We start from the raw sequence: 18,789 nt of genomic DNA on the forward strand, positions 1-18,789 counted from the left end.
TTTCAATGACGACCTACGAACAAGTGGGTTAACTGCCTTGTTCAGGGGCAGAGCGACAGATTTGTACCTTGTCAGCCCAGGGATTCGAGCCAGCAACCTTTTCAGTTACTGGCCCAACGCTCTGACCACTAGGCTACCCTGCCGCCCAACTTAGTCAGGAAGCAGAGAAGAATACACGGTTTAAGTACAGCTGAATTGAAGCCTAAAATAGGTCAAAACTGTGTTTTTAAATGTTTTTTTTTATTCGACTGCCCAAAGACTGACATAATAATAGTAATGTAGTAAAGTAAGCAGACTAAAAGATTGATATACCCATGTGTAGTAAACATATGAGTGAAATGCCTGTCGAGAACAGATCCTTAAAAGGCCTACCCACTGTTACCTCAAGGACACTCCAGGACAACCACACCTGAGTGTCAGTCATATTATCATGATACTGCACCCACCTAGTTGCGCATCTTAGGAACAGTCAGTAAAGAGCCATGCCATTTTTGCACCCAGTCCTGTGACGAACAAACACCAAACCATTGTTTTGATGTAGATGGTGAACCGTGTGACTGGGTGACATCTAGCGGCAGAGAGACGGTACTGCAGTGTGTCATTGAAAAGCCGAGAGAAAACGGGCTCCATTTTGTGTCCTCCTCGCAGTAAAAGCAGCAAGACAATCCCTCCGAAGGAAGGAAAAAACCCAACACAAAAGGTATATTAACATTTGTACAATTTTTAAATGGACGAAAACCCATTTTAACAGTATTGCACTAGTATTGCCAGTGGGGAAACAATGTTTTTAACAAGCTAGTTAGGTTTGTTTATCTTGCGTTTGCAAAATGCAATCACAAGGCCCAATGCACAATGTCTGTGTCGCAGCTCACGTTAAGGTCACGATAAACGCTCGGTTTTAAAACCTCTCCGGGATGAGTATACGCGGTTTATCACGTTTTAGGCATCTAAAATAGTGTATACTTTTTTTTTTTTAATACTCCCAATTTGTGTACTATATATAATTCTAGTTAGCTAAAATTGCTAATGTTGTGGGTGTAGCATTTAACTACGCAGAAAAGATGTATGGTGTCGTTTGAGTTTCTTACAACATTCCTTCCACATAGTGGGTGGGGTTTCTTTTTTTAGTTTTCAAAATGTGTCATTTTAGGGAATTATTTTAAAATGATACATTTGATTTACTCTGTTTTCGGATAGACATATTTTACAGGCAGAATGAGTGGCTGCCGCATATTTGTCGGCCGGTTGAACCCGTCCGCCAGAGAGAAGGACGTGGAGAGATTCTTCAAAGGATACGGCCGCATCCGAGACATCGACCTCAAGAGGGGCTTTGGTTTTGTGGTAAAGTACACACACACACACACCTACACCATGTCATTTCACACTGCGTTGTTCTTAGCCCCAGGTTAAGGAGGCAGTTCGGTCTTGGCTAAGTGCAGTGTGGACTCGCATACAGGTTTTAGTTTTTGGGGGTCAGTATACACACCAAGAGGCACATATCTGAACCCTCAATTACGACCTCTACTTACTAGATAATTGCTACCATAAGCTAGTTACATGGTTTAGAAAACCTTGTAGACAGGAGGTCTAGAATAGATCGTCTGAATGTTGTAATCTGTTCTCCAGGAGTTTGATGATCCTAGGGATGCTGAGGATGCAGTTTATGAGTTGGACGGCAAGGAGCTCTGCAATGAGAGGTAAAGCAGCATCTCTGTTCATGATGGACATTTGCACATCATCACGTTGGCGCACATATCAATAAATAGTCCTGGGTTATTATAACAGCATTCCATAACCTGTTCTGTGTCTTAAGGCCTCTTCTTTTTTCTCTCTCTCTCTCTCAGGGTGACCATTGAGCATGCTCGTGTGCGCCTGCGTGGTGGGCGAGGACGTGGTGGTGACAGAGGGGGAGGAGGAGGAGGAGGAGGAGGAGGCCGCTTCCCAGATCGCTATGGCCGTGGCTCCCAGGATAGTCGGAGGTACTTGGACTTAGATATTATTGGCTAGCCTCTCTTACAAGTCTCAGTGTGGACTACCCACACTAGTCGCTAAACAAATAGATCTCAGAAGACTGTACAGTCCCTTTTTTACAAGAGGAAATTTTAGACAAAATATCCCCAAGGAGAAAAAAATATATTATCCAACCAACTTCAAAACTCAGCTTTGTGTGTTTGGCTTTCATGGTTTGTTTGTTCATCCCCTGAGGAACGCATACACAATGTAAACGCAAACATACGAGGCATGCATATATCAGGTGATAGAAATATCGACGCCGGTACCAGAATTTTAAAATAAAAAGTATGTTTTAATAATACTTTCCTGTGGAATATTTTGTCTCAAATTTCCACAAGGACCAACCAACCAAGTGGACCACCGGCAGGGTAAGTTCAAAGGACAGTTTATTCAACATTCTGTCAACACGAGGCACCTTTCGGAAATGTGCAATGGATATAAATCAGCGTAATCTAGGAGGTCAGAAAACTATCAGCTCAGTGGGAGGGGCAACACTGTTCTTTGTCATTGACTCTAATCCCGGTGGTACTATTTGATATTTCTAGTCAGAATCATGGGTCTGAATATAGAAAATCTTAATAGGTGTGTCGATCTAGGGTCTGTTAAGGATGTTAAACTATAATGAATGGACAATGGGAAACTGATCCTAGATCAGCCCTTGAGGTGCTTGTATTCTCTCTCTCCCACTACAACAAAATGTAATAGGCTACTAGTCAGGATGAACTCCAAGCTTCAGCTAGAAGGAAGGAACTAGCTGTGGATGACTCACCAATGGGTTTTAGCCCACTGTTATGGAACCACGGTTCTAGATTATCTGCAAGGTTTTCATACTTTTCTCTCTCTCCCGCCACAGTAGGAACCCCCCACCGATGCGCACGGAGAACCGTCTCATCGTGGAGAACCTGTCATCTCGCGTCAGCTGGCAGGTGAGTTCCTTACCTGGGCGTGTCTGCTCATCTACCGTACCTGCCTGTTAGTAACAACACCAGGTGCTGAGTAATCAGAGGGAGAGAGTGACAATGCTCAGCTTTTATACCTTATCTTCACTAGTAATGATCTCAAGGCAACTGCCTGGTTCACTCCAGGTAAAGAAATTCAGTCATGTTTTTTTTCCCTACGTTTATTGGAGAGAATGTAATAATATTTTAATGGGCTGAGAGCACATGCATATGAAAATCAGCAGCACTAGCCAAATGTGTTGTTGGGTCTCATTTCTCCTTACAAGTGATTTTGAACTATAAGAGGCTATGTGCTGAGAGCCCATCTAGCTCTCTCCTGAGAGCTTCCAGTGAAAATAACCAGCCATAGATATTTACTGCATCTAAAGAATACAGTTTGATTAGATACAAAAGAGAGGAAAAAACAAAACTAATTTGTCTTGTTTATTTATTTTATTTTAACCAATTCTTCACCCCTTTATTTACCAGCCTGACTGTTGTGTCGTATGGACGAGAGCGCTTCTTATGGTGGAGTTAACCCAATCAGGGTCCCTCTCTCTGGGTTGAGCCATGTCGTGCCAGCCAGAGTGCCTGTCGGCCTACTCCTAATTGGTATCCTCCTGCTGGTCGTATGAGTGCTCCCTTCCTCGCTTGGTTGGGGGTGAGGTCCCACCCCCCCCCCCCCTGGGTCCCACTACCCACTCTGCTCTAGAAGCACTGGCGTGGCCGGCGACCACTTCGCTCGCACTCGCTGCCCCCCCCCTCAACGGCGGGAGCGCTGTGCTGACAGAGAGGGAGAAATCGCAAACAGAGAGGCAGATGGGCAGAAAGAGAGTCGATGGTGGTGTTGATGGTGGCTGGCGTGTTGGCCTGATCGATGGTGGTTCGTAAATTTGAGAGGCTTCAATCGATCCATACAACCCCCCTCCCCTCACCCCACTCCCCTCCCCCCGTGTGCTGTGATTCCGTCCGCACATCGTGAGCGGTGCCCAGAGGTGGATAAAATCTGCTGAGCGAGGTCACGAGAGGTCAAGGTTGGATGACGAGGTGCGATCAAGGTGGTTATGATGGTATGGTGGACTAGGAGAGTCTGCTGCGGCCCGCTCCAAGGGGGGTCTCAGGTATTGGTTTCCTCTCTTCCTCTGTACTGAGCCTGAGAGGGGTGGGGGGGGGGGTGCCGAGCCCTAGACATGGTACCCGTCCCAGGCGTTAGGGGGCAGGGAGCCCTGTGCCCTCGGCTCCTAGCTAGCAAGAGACAACCTTATTCAACATGCTGCTCAACACAGCTCCTCTACTGCTCATTCAGTATGTTCTATTTGAACTGTTCTATGTAGTTGTTTACAGTGAGTGGGGTCCAAGAATATACTTTTAATTCAAAAGATTATATTATTTTTTATATCAACCTGACATCTTTTTGTCTTTTAAAAAAAATCTTCCTCCATTTTACAGACCTAATTTAGAGAGTACGTTTTTTTTAATGTACTTCCGGGAAGATTTTTATTCACGTTTTCTTTTGCCAAGCTCTTTTCACAAAGGAGTTTCTTAAGGAAGTGTGTGACATTTTCCAAACCGTTTCCTGTCCATTTGGCTTGTCCCGTACATCAACATGCACACAGACACCAAACTGGTAAATGGAACAACTACTTTAACACAATGACTTTGTTGCTGGGCCAGGCAGCTAGTAGTAAGGTAAACTAGTAATTCTGCTGTGATCTCTGAGGTTCTTGGACCCCTCTCGACGTCTCTGTTAGTCTCTGTAGTTCCTCCTATGATATCTAACCTTTTTTTTCTCTCGTTGGTGAATAATGATACATTATGTTGACCGTGTTGTCCTGGTCTTGTCCTAACTTGGCCTGTCGTTGTGTAGGACCTGAAGGATTTCATGAGACAGGCTGGGGAAGTCACCTTTGCAGACGCACACCGCCCCAAGCTCAACGAAGGGTAAGAATAATAAAATACTCTTCTTTCTAGACGTGTAAACTACCTCTTCTTTCTAGACGTGTAAACTACCTCTTCTTTCTAGACGTGTAAACTACCTCTTCTTTCTAGACGTGTAAACTACCTCTTCTTTCTAGACGTGTAAACTACCTCTTCTTTCTAGACGTGTAAACTACCTCTTCTTTCTAGACGTGTAAACTACCTCTTCTTTCTAGACGTGTAAACTACCTCTTCTTTCTAGACGTGTAAACTACCTCTTCTTTCTAGACGTGTAAACTACCTCTTCTTTCTAGACGTGTAAACTACCTCTTCTTTCTAGACGTGTAAACTACCTCTTCTTTCTAGACGTGTAAACTACCTCTTCTTTCTAGACGTGTAAACTACCTCTTCTTTCTAGACGTGTAAACTACCTCTTCTTTCTAGACGTGTAAACTACCTCTTCTTTCTAGACGTGTAAACTCGCCAACATCCACCTACTCCTAAAACGTTTTACATTCAACCCTCCTTGTCAGTTGTATTCCACTGACCTGTTGTTTTGTCCATGTCGGTCTTCAGAGTGGTTGAGTTCGCTTCTTACAGCGACCTGAAAAACGCCCTTGAGAAGCTGTCTGGCAAGGAGATCAATGGAAGGAAAATCAAACTGATCGAGGCAGCTAAGAAGAGGTGAGTGGTCTGGAGAATAAGCCCTTCTAGATGTTTCTACTAGTGTTTCCTCTAAGGAACTGAGGACGGCAGTGTCAGTAAAGTGATGATACGGTTGGTTTCACCTTTTCCCCTCTTTCTCCTTCTCCAGGGGTTCAAGGAGTCGTTCCCGCTCTGAGAGCTCTTCTCGTTCTCGCTCCCGTTCCCGTAACCGTTCCCCGTCCCGCTCCAGGACCCCTCGTCGTTCCAGGTCCCACTCCCCCAAAGCCCGCTCCCCCAAGAGGGACTACAAACGCTCTCGTTCTCGTTCCCACAGCGGCTCCCCAGCGCCCCGTGCTGCTGCCCCTGGCTCCCCACCCCCGAGGGCCAAAGAGACCTCTTCCTCTAAACGACCCTCTAAGCCCAGCAAGTCTGCCTCCCCCAACTCCACTCCCCCTGCACAGCGTGCACCTTCCAGGTCTCCTTCCAGGTCTCGTGGCTCTCGCTCCCCGTCTACGGACAGCCGCCACTGAGAACACCTAGCGCAGGAGTATACACATTTTAAAATAAACACACACCTCGTACATAAATACTCACATTCAGACAAAACAGGACAGGGTAGGAACTGTTTTACCCAGCGGTTCTTGCCTGGTGTCCCTGTATTTCCCCCTCTGTTTCCTCCCTCCGCTCTTCTCTTCTGACATAGCTGATCTTTGACCTACTTTTGTATGGTGAGTGTTCTCAGTAAAAGCGTGGCTCTTGCTGTGAACACAACGAGGGCTTCGTTTTCAATTTGAGCATCAAGTCTAAAACCTTCTGGGGGTTTTGGTTAGTATTTTTATTTGTAATAATGGATGGAATTCTTGGTAAGGTATTACATTTTTTTTATTTTTTATCATTCAACACTCGTGTGGTGACACCCCCCCCCCCCCCCCCCCCCCCTCTACCAGCTTTTGTTTGTCAGCTCTGATATCATGAGCTGTTGAGAATTCAAGTCCCGTTCCATGATGGCTATGAATGTGATTGGCTAAGGTTTTGGGTCGAACCATTCTGATCTCAGTGTAGGGTTCTTTTTTGGGGGGATTTGATTAGTTTTATGCTGTGATTTATTTGATTGAACGCCATTCTTCTTTTTTGGGGGGTTTATCAGATTGTGATCAGTTTTTTGGGGGGTGTATCAGATTGTGATCAGTTTTTTTGGGGTGTATCAGGTTGTGATCTGTTTTTTGGGGGGTGTATCAGGTTGTGTTTTGTTTTTTGGTGGGGTGTATCAGGTTGTGATCTGTTTTTTGGGGGGTGTTTCAGGTTGTGATCAGTTTTTTTTGTGGCGGCAATAAAGGTCCTCTTTAAGACGTCTGGTGAAAACATTGTGGCAGGCTGCGTTATTATTTCACCCGTTTTGTTTTGACCGTTTTAACGGAGTGGTTGTCTGTGTCTGTACTCTTTTGTTTCTATAAAGCATTATACACGTTTCCTTTCACAAGGTATTGTAATGAAGCGTCGACACAACCTAGAGAATAGTTTGGAGAATAACTATTTTTAATGCTAAATGAAGTCTTTTTTGTTTGTTTTGTTTTGTTTCTCTCTCCGTGTTCAATATGAGGGCTGTAATTTGTACTTAATTGAAAAAGAACAAGACACAGCAAACGACAAATGAAAACCGTTTTAAATAAAGCGCCCAGGGCATTTTGTATGTCAGAACTTGAGAATAAAGTTAAACTTCCACAAAGAGTTGTGCCACTGTTTGTAAAAATGTTCTTAGTCATGGATTTAGATTTTATTGTTTGAAACATTCAGTATTAAAACGTCACTTATTACAATGTTTTCTATAGCTTGTACACACAGACATACTGCACTAGCTTGCCTTGATCATAAATACACGTGTAGTACAGAGAGAACGTACTTATAATTACCAATTTCATTCCGGAAATGTGTCATACGGTAGTCAATTGGCGCAATCGCTCCACCTGTTCAAAACGACAGCAGCCGTGCCTCACCATCAATGGAGACACCGATTTGTAAATGCAGTTACTGGGGGTGTTTTCAAGTCGACTGTACTTATCGTAATGGTTCATAGTAAATCATCAGACTGATGTGATTGTTTCTGGATGCTCGAGAGAAATACTGATCATTCGGAGAGAGATACTGATCATTTGGAGCTTCCGGAACATTCTGTGACCGTTAGGGATCCCTGTTAGTTCAGCCGATGCAGCAGCCACTCTGCCTGGGCTACAAAAATGACTTGCATGATAAAACAGTACATCATAGTTACATTCTGCATTGTACATATGTGGTGTATAATACCACCATACAACAATATTACAATGTTTGTGTGCATATGCTTGTGTCTGAACCTTCGTGTGTGTCTCTTCACAGTCCCCGTTGTTCTACAAGATGTATTTTTATCTGTTTTTAAATCTAATTTTACTACTTGCATCAGTTACCTGATGTGGAATAGAGTTCCATGTAGTCATGGCTCTATGTAGGACTGTGCACCTCCCATAGTCTGTTCTGGACTTGGGGACTGTGAAGAGACCTCTGGTGGCATGTCTTGTGGGGTATGTATGGGTGTCAGAGCTGTGTGCCAGTAGTTTAGACAGACAACTTCTAGCCTTGATTTTTCACTCTTGATACCATATCTACAGTCTTTCACCTTTTAATGTGTATAGTGTTACATACTAGGTGTTGTCCAATGAATTCCTGTAATCACTCCGGCTTCAAATCAGGGTTGATTGAAAAAAGCTGTTCAAAAGAGGATAATGCATATCTTTGTACTCCCTGACGAAGGCCATGCAGCCAAATTGTGTCAAGTTTTTAATCTTTGTTTCCACTGATCATGCCATTCAAATAAAGGCATTTTAAGTAATTATATGAATAGTACCTTGGATCTCAGTTCATTCAGCTTGTCAACACTTCTTACAAAAACAAGTAGTGACGAAGTCTCTGCTCCACTTTGAACCATAAGAGATTGACATGCATATTATTGTTATATCTCCGTGTACATATAAGGGCCAGCCGTGCTGCCCTGTTCTGAGAAAAATTACAATGGTCTTAAGTCCCTTTTGTGGCACATGACCACACGACTGAACAGTAGTCCAGGTGTGACAAAACTAGGGCCTGTAGGACCTTCCTTGTTGATAGTGTTGTTAAGAAGGCAGAACAGCGCTTTATTATGGACAGACTTCTCACCAACTTAACTACTGTTGAATCAATATGTTTTGACCATGACAGTTTACCAACCAGGGTTACTCCAGACAGTTTAGTCACCTCAACTTGCTCAATTTCCACATTATTTATTACAAGATATAGTTGAGGTTTAGGGTTTAGTGAATGATTTGTCCCAAACACAATGGTTTAAGTTTAGGAAATATTTATGACTGACTTATTCCTTGCCATCCACTCCGAAACTAACTGCAGCTCTTTGTTGACTGTTAGTCATTTCAGTCGCTGTAGTAGCTGACGTGTGTAGTGTCTGCATCGTCTGCATACATAAACACACTGGCTTTACTCAAAACTAGTGGCATGTCGTTAAAGAATTTTAAAAGTAAGGGGCCTAGACAGCTGCCCTGGGGAATTCCTGATTTTACCTGGATTATGTTGGAGAGGCTTCCATTCTAGAACACCCTCTGTGTTCTGTTAGACAGGTAACTCTTTATCCACAATATAGCAGGGGGTGTAAAGCCATAATACAAGTTTTTCCAGTAGCAGACTATGGTCGATGATGTCAAAAGCCGCACTGAAGTCTAACAACACAATTGTCATCGTCCGGGTTAGGGAGGGTTTGGCCGGTAGGGATATCCTTGTCTCATCGCGCACCTGTGGCGGGCCGGGCGTAGTGCGCGCTAACCAAGGTTAGGTAGCGGAATGACTTTTGCTTCCCTCCAGGCCTGAGGGCACACATATTTATTTTGCTTCTTTGCACCCCATTATTTATATCTCCACTTTGCACATTCTTCTACTGCAAATCCACCATTCCAGTGTTTTACTTGCTATATTGTATTTACTTTGCCACCATGGCCTTTTTTGCCTTTACCTCCCTTATCTCATCTGCTCACATTGTATTATTGACTGTATGTTTGTTTTACTCCATGTAACTCTGTGTCATTGTATGTGTCGAACTGCTTTGCTTTATCTTGGCCAGGTCGCAATTGTAAATGAGAACTTGTTCTCAACTGGCCTACCTGGTTAAATAAAGGTGTTCTCAACTGGCCGACCTGGTTAAATAAAGGTGTTCTCAACTGGCCGACCTGGTTAAATAAAGGTGTTCTCAACTGGCCGACCTGGTTAAATAAAGGTGAAATAAAATAAATACATTAAAAAAAAATCATAAAACATCTCAGAGTGCTGATCTAGGATCAGTTTGGCCTTCTAACAAAATAAAGAATAAGACCGGGGATACCTGATCTTAGATCAGTACTCCTCCTCTGAGACACTTTGTGATGACAAAACTGATGTAATCATAAGGGACCTGATGTCCAGGTCTCAGACTAGATGCTTTTTGTAACTGTATATCATTCAAAGACAAGGGTCAGTCAAGCCCACCTTTATTTGTTGTTTTAAAGAACCTCTGGTGAACCCAGAAGAGGACGATGAGCAGTAAGGCCTCTCCCACTTGGAACACTATGTAGACTATAGGGAAGAGGTAGAGCGGACCAATCACATCGGGAGGGAACGCCACCTTCAAAATGGCGGAACACAGCTGGATGTTCTGACATCCCGTCTCCATGGCGATGGTCCTCTGCCCCCTGAGGAAAGAAGGAAGGATGTCCAAATAAGGATTTGATTGCTTGACATTGAATTCTAACTGAGGTAAATGAGTTTCTTTCCTCCAAGCATTTAGCATTAGACATCTACTGAGCTGGAATATACTTTTACTAGAGGAATAGGAAGATACGTTGTTTTTTTTTATTATAGAAAAACTTCACATGCAATCTATCAACATAATTATAATCTTGATCCTAATCTTCATCAATATCATAGTTTACCTTCAACATCATCCTCATCACCATGACTTACGATCTGTTGACTCTGAACAGGTATGAAAGGACGTATCCTAAAGTGTAGCCAATGAGGGGCATGAGGGCAGCAGTGGCCATTAGTTGAGGGGACAGGACGGTCAGCATCACATTCATTCTTCCTCTGGTCACGCTGGCCAATAGGCCGATCACTACCATGGATATCAACAGGAGGGACAGACCGATCTGAAGAGCAGGAGGACATTCAGCCACAAACTGTATATTATTATCAATTTATGCTGGGCTGTCTAAAACAACCTGTATGTTTTCAATGTTTTGAACTTTTAAAATGAGGCCCTTTACCAGATTTGTGTTTTTCAACAAGATTGTAAAATCGAACTGTAAACCTAACTACCCAGTTGAAGATATTACTCAAAAGCTAGCCTTGAAGCCCTCCAGGCTTCCCTAAAACAGGAAGGGAGTTTCCCTAAAACTCCTCCAAGGAAGGCATGACAACGACATGATTTTGGAGGTATGGCAACGTGAGACTACCCAAAACGCAGACCATTATCTGTCATACCTTGGTAATGGTCTTGGAGTACTGCGGCCTGTAGTAGTTGATGAGGATGCCGATGCCACAAGGGAACAGAGTCATGACCAGGGCCAGAGTGATGCCAGCGTAGGGGACAGCACTCTCCAGGTTGGAGAAGCCCTGGCAGTATAGGTAGAGGAGCAGTGGCATCATACCCAGGGCTAGGAATGTAGAGCAGGTAGTCATCACAATACTGAGGAGGGAGAGAGAAGGAGGGACGGAGAGAGAGACAGAGTGGGGGGGATAGAGAAAGGGAAGGAGAGAGAGGAGGCGGGAAAGGGGGAGAGAGAGGGATAGAAAGAGAGGGAGAGATAGTCGTGTATAAACAGCAGGGTTAGTTACATATGTGTGGGAAGGAGAGAGAGGAGGAGGGAAAGGGGGAGAAAGAGAGATAGAAAGAGAGGGGGAGAGGGAAAGGGATAGATAGAGAGAGGGAGAGATAGAAAGAGAGGGGGGAGAGAGAGAGATAGTTGTGTATAAACAGCAGGGTTAGTTACATATGTGTGGGAAGGAGAGAGAGGAGGAGGGAAAGGGGGAGAAAGAGAGATAGAAAGAGAGGGGGAGAGGGAAAGGGATAGATAGAGAGAGGGAGAGATAGAAAGAGAGGGGGGAGAGAGAGAGATAGTTGTGTATAAACAGCAGGGTTAGTTACATATGTGTGGGAAGGAGAGAGAGGAGGAGGGAAAGGGGGAGAGAGAGAGATAGAAAGAGAGGGGGAGAGGGATAGAAAGAGAGAGGGAGGAGAGAGAGAGGGAGAGATGGAAAGAGAGGGGGGAGAGAAAGAGAGAGGGAGGAGAGAGAGCGGGAGAGATAGAAAGAGAGGGGGGAGAGAAAGAGATAGTCGTGTATAAACAGCAGGGTTAGTTACATATGTGTGGGAAGGAGAGAGAGGAGGAGGGAAAGGGGGAGAGAGAGAGATAGAAAGAGAGGGGGAGAGGGAGAGGGATAGAAAGAGAGAGGGAGGAGAGAGAGAGGGAGAGATGGAAAGAGAGGGGGGAGAGAAAGAGAGAGGGAGGAGAGAGAGCGGGAGAGATAGAAAGAGAGGGGGGAGAGAAAGAGATAGTTGTGTATAAACAGCAGGGTTAGTTACATATGTGTGGGAAGGAGAGAGAGGAGGAGGGAAAGGGGGAGAGAGAGAGATAGAAAGAGAGGGGGAGAGGGAGAGGGATAGAAAGAGAGAGGGAGAGGGATAGAAAGAGAGAGGGAGAGAAAGAAAGAGAGGGGGGAGAGAGAGAGATAGTCGTGTATAAATAGCAGGGTTAGTTACATATGTGTGTATTTCCATTCTTCCTAACCTGGCGAACGTGATGTTATGGTACCAGAGCCACGCTCGATATTCCACATTGACGGAACGTGGAACAACACATAGCTGTGACCTTGAAATCACAACTCGGACATTTCTCTATTGGGTCAATGCCAAGGGGGCAGTCATCTCAATAGAAGTGTTAGTTGACAATGTCGGGAAAACTAAGTGCAAGTTTCAAAGGGTCAGAAGTCCATGTGTTGTGATTCTGGATGGCCAGAGACCTAGCAACAATGACGTTTCAGCTCCTTGTATCTTGATACCATGTCTTGTTTTGAGTTGTTTTGAATAATGGCATATCTAATCCTAATATGGTAATACATTCGCTAGTTAGCTAACCAAACAACTGTAACCATGTTTTTTCTGAGACTCATTGTGCAAATGTAGTTATGTTTTCAATAAACATTTGGAGACTAACTAAAGTCAGCAATCTAAGCCAAACCCCATCTGTTTTGTCCTATACTTCTGCAAGCATCTGTTTTGTTGCTAAACAACCAACTATAGTGTCATTCCGGTTGTTCTGTTATCTAGTTTGTCTTTTTCTGTGGATAATGTTATACTTTTTTTTAAAACAGTAAGAAAAATATCTGAAATCTGAATCTATTTGTCCTATAGCCTGACAGACAGCACTCGTGTATATGTCATCTCTGCACACATAAACAAGAGACTAGTGTGAGTAAAATATTTGGCAGTTGGCCATATTAATAATGAACAGTAGGCAAGTCCTTGAGACAGTCAGAGACAGTGTTCATTCAGATGATACCTACAGGGGGGGTAAGAGGAGTAAAATCTCCTCTGCATCTCTAGGTATCGTGTCCTAATGGAGGTTTCCAGGTACGTTTTGGGGTTAATGACTGACTAGGTGGTTAAAACGAGGGTGAAAGGTGTGACGTGGTATCTGATGACGTTGTTTAATATCTATGATAATTATGTTAAGGTCTTGGACGGGTAGTGGCCAATAGAGGAGTTGGGGATCTGCCAGTTCCAACTAAAACATGGGATGGAATCCATTCATGGGATGGATGGGGTGTCTGATGGTGGAATTCATTCATGGGATGGATAGGGTGTCTGATGGTAGAATTCATTCATGGGATGGATGGGGTGTCTGATGGTAGAATTCATTCATGGGATGGATGGGGTGTCTGATGGTAGAATTCATTCATGGGATGGATGGGGTGTCTGATGGTAGAATTCATTCATGGGATGGATGGGGTGTCTGATGGTAGAATTCATTCATGGGATGGATGGGGTGTCTGATGGTAGAATTCATTCATATAATAGTTTTATGATCTGGGTCAGGGATCATCAACTAGTTTCAGCCACGGGCTATTTTTTCTTAAGCGAACGGTCAGGAGGCCGAAATTCATAGTAACACACCAATAAGAAGAAGAGACTTGGGTCAAGAAACACAAACAATGGACATTAGACCGGTAGAAATCTGTCCTTTGGTCTGATGAGTCCAAATTTGAGATTTTTGATTCCAACCGCTGTGTCTTTGTGAGATGCAGAGTAGGTGAACGGATGATCTCTGCATATGTGGTTCCCACTGTGAAGCACAGAGGAGGAGGTGTGATGGTGTGGGAGTGCTTTGCTTGTGACACTGTCAGCATGGCTACCACAGCATTCTGCAGCGATACGCCATCCCATCTGGTTTGCACTTATCATTTGTTTTTCAACAGGACAATGACCCAACACACCTCCAGGCTGTGTAAGGGCTATTTGACCAAAAAGGAGAGTGATGGAGTCCTGCATCAGATGACCTGGCCCCCACAAACCCAAACTCAATGTAGGTCTGAAAACAGGGTGATTACCAAGGGTTTTCTAATGATCAATTATCCTTTTAAAATTATAAACTTGGATTAGTTAACACAATGTGCCATTGGAACACAGGAGTGATGGTTGCTGATAATGAGCCTCTGTACCCCTATGTAGATATTCCATTAAAAATCAGCCGTTTCCAGCTACTATAGTAATTTAGAACATTAACAATGTCTACACTGTATTTCTGATCAATTTGATGTTATTTTAATGGACAAAAAATGTTGCTTTTCTTTCAAAAACAAGGACATTTCTAAGTGACCCCAAACGTTTGAATGGTAGTGTATGTAAAATGAGATGTAGTTACCAGGAATATGTCAAATTTGGGGAACAGTCAGTGACTAATGAGACCAGTCTTTAGGGTGGAGACCCAGTCAGAAACAAGATGATTTTCACCTGAACGTTAATGCCACACTGTGATAACGGGAACATTTGGAGGAGAATAGATCAAAGTGTATAGAGGTTCATGTGAATAGTTAAGAATGTTGTCTACCTGAGGTTCACGTCTCCCTTCAGTGCCAGGGCCAGTATATTGGAGATGTTTCCCCCTGGACAGCATCCACAGATCAGCACCGCTACAGCCTCCATCGGCCCCAGCTGTAACACCTGAAGACACAGGACAGGACGCACACCTGAGGCTACACTGAACAGCTTGACATAGTCCTGTCCTGTCATTCCTGAAGGCCTGGGAGCCAGACTGTAAAACGCCAAGACAGCTATGGAAACTAATAACCTGAGCCAATGAGAAATACTAGCCTGAGCCAATGAGTAATACTAGCCTGAGCCAATAAGAAATACTAACCTGAGCCAATGAGTAATACTAGCCTGAGCCAATGAGAAATACTAGCCTGAGCCAATGAGTAATACTAGCCTGAGCCAATAAGAAATACTAACCTGAGCCAATGAGAAATACTAGCCTGAGCCAGTGATAAATACTAGCCTGAGCCAATGAGAAATACTAACCTGAGCCAATGAGAAATACTAGCCTGAGCCAATGATAAATACTAGCCTGAGCCAATGAGAAATGCTAACCTGAGCCAATTAGTAATACTAGCCTGAGCCAATGAGTAATACTAGCCTGAGCCAATGAGTAATACTAGCCTGAGCCAATAAGAAATACTAACCTGAGCCAATGAGAAATACTAGCCTGAGCCAATGAGTAATACTAGCCTGAGCCAATAAGAAATACTAACCTGAGCCAATGAGAAATACTAGCCTGAGCCAATGATAAATACTAGCCTGAGCCAATGAGAAATACTAACCTGAGCCAATGAGAAATACTAGCCTGAGCCAATGAGAAATACTAGCCTGAGCCAATGAGAAATGCTAACCTTAGCCAATGAGAAAAACCAACCTGAGCCAATGAGAAATACTAGCCTGAGCCAATGAGAAATACTAGCCTGAGCCAATGAGAAATACTAGCCTGAGCCAATGAGAAATGCTAACCTGAGCCAATGAGAAATACTAGCCTGAGCCAATGAGAAATGCTAACCTGAGCCAATGAGAAATGCTAACCTTAGCCAATGAGAAATGCTAACTGTAGCCAATGAGAAATGCTAACCTTAGCCAATGAGAAATGCTAACCGTAGCCAATGAGAAATGCTAACCTGAGCCAATGAGAAATGCTAACCTTAGCCAATGAGAAATGCTAACTGTAGCCAATGAGAAATGCTAACCTTAGCCAATGAGAAATGCTAACCGTAGCCAATGAGAAATGCTAACCTTAGCCAATGAGAAAAACAAACCTTAGCCAATGAGAAGGCAGTGAGGGGCATTACTCCGAACTGTGCCACCACTGCGATGGCTACTCCTTTAGGTTTCAGGATGTGGGTCTATAGAAATAGATTAATAACAATATTACATGTTATGAATATAATATTTAATATGTATACATTTCATAAACCTTAAAACTGCTTTAATCACAAAAAAAACATCAAAGAAAGAAAATGAAATGAACCACAAAAAGTCTGAAACAACCAGAAACTAGATATGAACACCATCATGAGAATCACCTTGATCTTGGACACCTCCATGGTACAGCCCAGTGAAACCATGGTGATGAAGAGGACCACTATGATGGTGAAGCTGATGGTCTGGTCTATTATGGGTGGCAGGGGGGGGAAGTGGGTTGGTGTGATGTTGAAAAGTAAACTGTCATTGGACGCCAGGTACTGATAAGAGAACACCCCCATGGCGGTGTCAATGGTATCTTCCATTTGTATCTTCTTCTCTGGTTGGAGCCTTTGACAGAGAGAGAAGGGGGGGGGGGGGGGTCATTCTATTTGGCAAAAATCCTTCAAATTCCAGTCCTTTGTCCTTAAAATACTATTGACTAAACCAATGCTTGCAGCATACTAGTCTAGCCTGTCTTGTAAATATAAAATGAAAGATTTACAGCAGGTAATACTCACATTCTGTATCTCACTATCTCCTAGTTAATGATCTGTTTTTGAATGCTGTTTGTTGCTTCTGCATGAGTTATGCAGGCAGTTTCATGTCTTCAGGTTAAATCTCTGTGACATTCAGAGACAGTACCGCCTTTTGCCTTTGCTTTCCCACCTCAAAGCATTACGCCCCTTCGGCTTTGATGCCAAGCTGCTCACCTCATCCCTCCCTACTCTCTATATCTCAGCCACATCCTCCCTTCCACTGCTGTGAGGGATGTTGTTTTTAGTATGCTGCCTGTAGACTGTGTTCACATACTGTTTAAACACACAATAACTACATACCACAACTCTCCTACCTCTGCTACTAGTAGTCCACGAGAATTTTGATGTAGAATTGGTATTTGAATACTATGGAAAACTGTAAAAAAAAAAAAAAGGGATGCACACACACAACATCTTGTGTTGAAGTGCCAAACATTATTCAACTGTTAAAGGAAGAAGGTCTTTCTTTACAAGGGAGCAGTCGGTAGGAGCTGTGTTCTTTTGAACGCATGGGAACTACCATATTGTAATCCCTTAATTAAAAGTAGACCATCGTTGTAAATAAGGATTCGTTCTTTAACTGACTTGCCTTGTTCAATAAAGGTAAAAATAAAAATAAGAAATGTCAAACCCTCATTTTTACTGAGAGTGTGCAAAAGTTGAGAATAGATGTAGGATCCAAATGGCCTCCTATTCCTAAAAAGTGCACTACCCTAATAAAAATCAGTGCACTATATAAAGAACAGGTTGCTATTTGGGATACAGCCTGTCACGTTGTATGAGTCTCTTTACAGTTCTGCCAGTGGATTATCCAGAAACATCCAACAGCATCAGATATGACACTAAACCCTGACTGCTTTCTCCTCTGAAAAGGAAACTACGAGCTGAAGTGAGAGTGTGAGTCAACTAATATAGCATTTTTCACAATCAACACCAATATTTAGGTGCTTACCTTCTAGGTGTATGTCCCCCTTCCCTTCACACTGCCTGCGTTCGGTCGGTGTTGTCAAATGAAGTCCTTGTGTGATGTGGTCTGTGTGTGTGTGTGTGTGTGTGTGTGTGTGTGTGTGTGTGTGTGTGTGTGTGTGTGTGTGTGTGTGTGTGTGTGTGTGTGTGTGTGTGTGTGTGTGTGTGTGTGTGTGTGTGTGTGTGTGACCTTATTGCAGCTGTATACAAAGCAATTAGATCTGCCATATAAAAACCCTGAAGTGCTGTGTTATGTCAGTATGTACTACTAGGTCACCATAGACAACGTAACCATTGACTCTGTATTCATGTATAATTACTGTCCAGTGTTAGGACGTGTTGTCTTATACACGGTAATAAACCAGAAGCAGAGAAACGACATTAATGCCTCTGAGCTGGAGTGTCCATTAGCGCCATCTAGTGTTTCCTTGAAGTACCCGGCTTGAAGACGACAAAAGAGGTGAAAACAGTAATACATCATTAATTCAGCACTGGACTGATGAACTCTGACAGCCCTAGTAAGTAGATAGTAGATTGCACTGATGAACTCTGACAGCCCTAATAAGTAGATAGTAGATTGTACTGATGAACTCTGACAGCCCTAATAAGTAGATAGTAGATTGCACTGATGAACTCTGACAACCCTAATAAGTAGATAGTAGATTGCACTGATGAACTCTGACAGCCCTAATAAGTAGATAGTAGATTGCACTGATGAACTCTGACAGCCCTAATAAGTAGATAGTAGATTGTACTGATGAACTCTGACAGCCCTAATAAGTAGATAGTAGATTGCACTGATGAACTCTGACAGCCCTAATAAGTAGATAGTAGATTGTACTGATGAACTCTGACAGCCCTAATAAGTAGATCGTAGATTGGACTGATGAACTCTGACAGCCCTAATAAGTAGATAGTAGATTGTACTGATGAACTCTGACAGCCCTAATAAGTAGATAGTAGATTGTACTGATGAACTCTGACAGCCCTAATAAGTAGATAGTAGATTGGACTGATGAACTCTGACAGCCCTAATAAGTAGATAGTAGATTGTACTGATGAACTCTGACAGCCCTAATAAGTAGATAGTAGATTGTACTGATGAACTCTGACAGCCCTAATAAGTAGATAGTAGATTGTACTGATGAACTCTGACAGCCCTAATAAGTAGATAGTAGATTGTACTGATGAACTCTGACAGCCCTAATAAGTAGAT

At 43.3% G+C, this 18,789-nt stretch overlaps 2 protein-coding genes across 6 annotated transcripts; one reads left to right on the forward strand and one right to left on the reverse strand.

Annotated features, from left to right (window-relative positions):
* The first annotated feature begins 606 nt into the window (after nt 1–606).
* LOC139407402 (serine/arginine-rich splicing factor 5-like) lies at nt 607–8,381 on the forward strand. 5 transcript variants are annotated; one of them, XR_011634096.1, is made up of 9 exons: nt 620–700; nt 1,198–1,341; nt 1,627–1,697; nt 1,845–1,979; nt 2,867–2,939; nt 4,819–4,892; nt 5,445–5,552; nt 5,683–6,701; nt 6,827–7,239. XR_011634096.1 is itself a non-coding variant. In XM_071151157.1 (9 exons), the coding sequence occupies exons 2-9, from the start codon at nt 1,216–1,218 to the stop codon at nt 6,041–6,043; spliced, it is 978 nt and encodes a 325-aa protein (XP_071007258.1). In that variant the 5' UTR covers nt 620–700; nt 1,198–1,215; the 3' UTR covers nt 6,044–8,381. The 5 variants fall into 5 exon arrangements, 4 of the variants coding, with proteins under 4 accessions (XP_071007260.1, XP_071007258.1, XP_071007259.1 ...); XM_071151157.1 differs by adding an exon at nt 2,352–2,381 and having other exon boundaries at nt 5,683–8,381; XM_071151158.1 differs by adding an exon at nt 2,352–2,381 and having other exon boundaries at nt 2,870–2,939; nt 5,683–8,381.
* LOC139407401 (hepatic sodium/bile acid cotransporter-like) lies at nt 8,377–16,413 on the reverse strand. The gene is made up of 6 exons (XM_071151155.1): nt 16,191–16,413; nt 15,924–16,010; nt 14,672–14,784; nt 11,046–11,250; nt 10,527–10,711; nt 8,377–10,255 (listed from the first exon to the last, which is right to left on the reverse strand). The coding sequence occupies exons 1-6, from the start codon at nt 16,392–16,394 to the stop codon at nt 10,039–10,041; spliced, it is 1,011 nt and encodes a 336-aa protein (XP_071007256.1). The 5' UTR covers nt 16,395–16,413; the 3' UTR covers nt 8,377–10,038.
* Nucleotides 16,414–18,789: the final 2,376 nt, after the last annotated feature.

This window comes from Oncorhynchus clarkii, chromosome 4 (genome assembly GCF_045791955.1).
Source record: "Oncorhynchus clarkii lewisi isolate Uvic-CL-2024 chromosome 4, UVic_Ocla_1.0, whole genome shotgun sequence".
Lineage (NCBI taxonomy): Eukaryota > Metazoa > Chordata > Actinopteri > Salmoniformes > Salmonidae > Oncorhynchus > Oncorhynchus clarkii.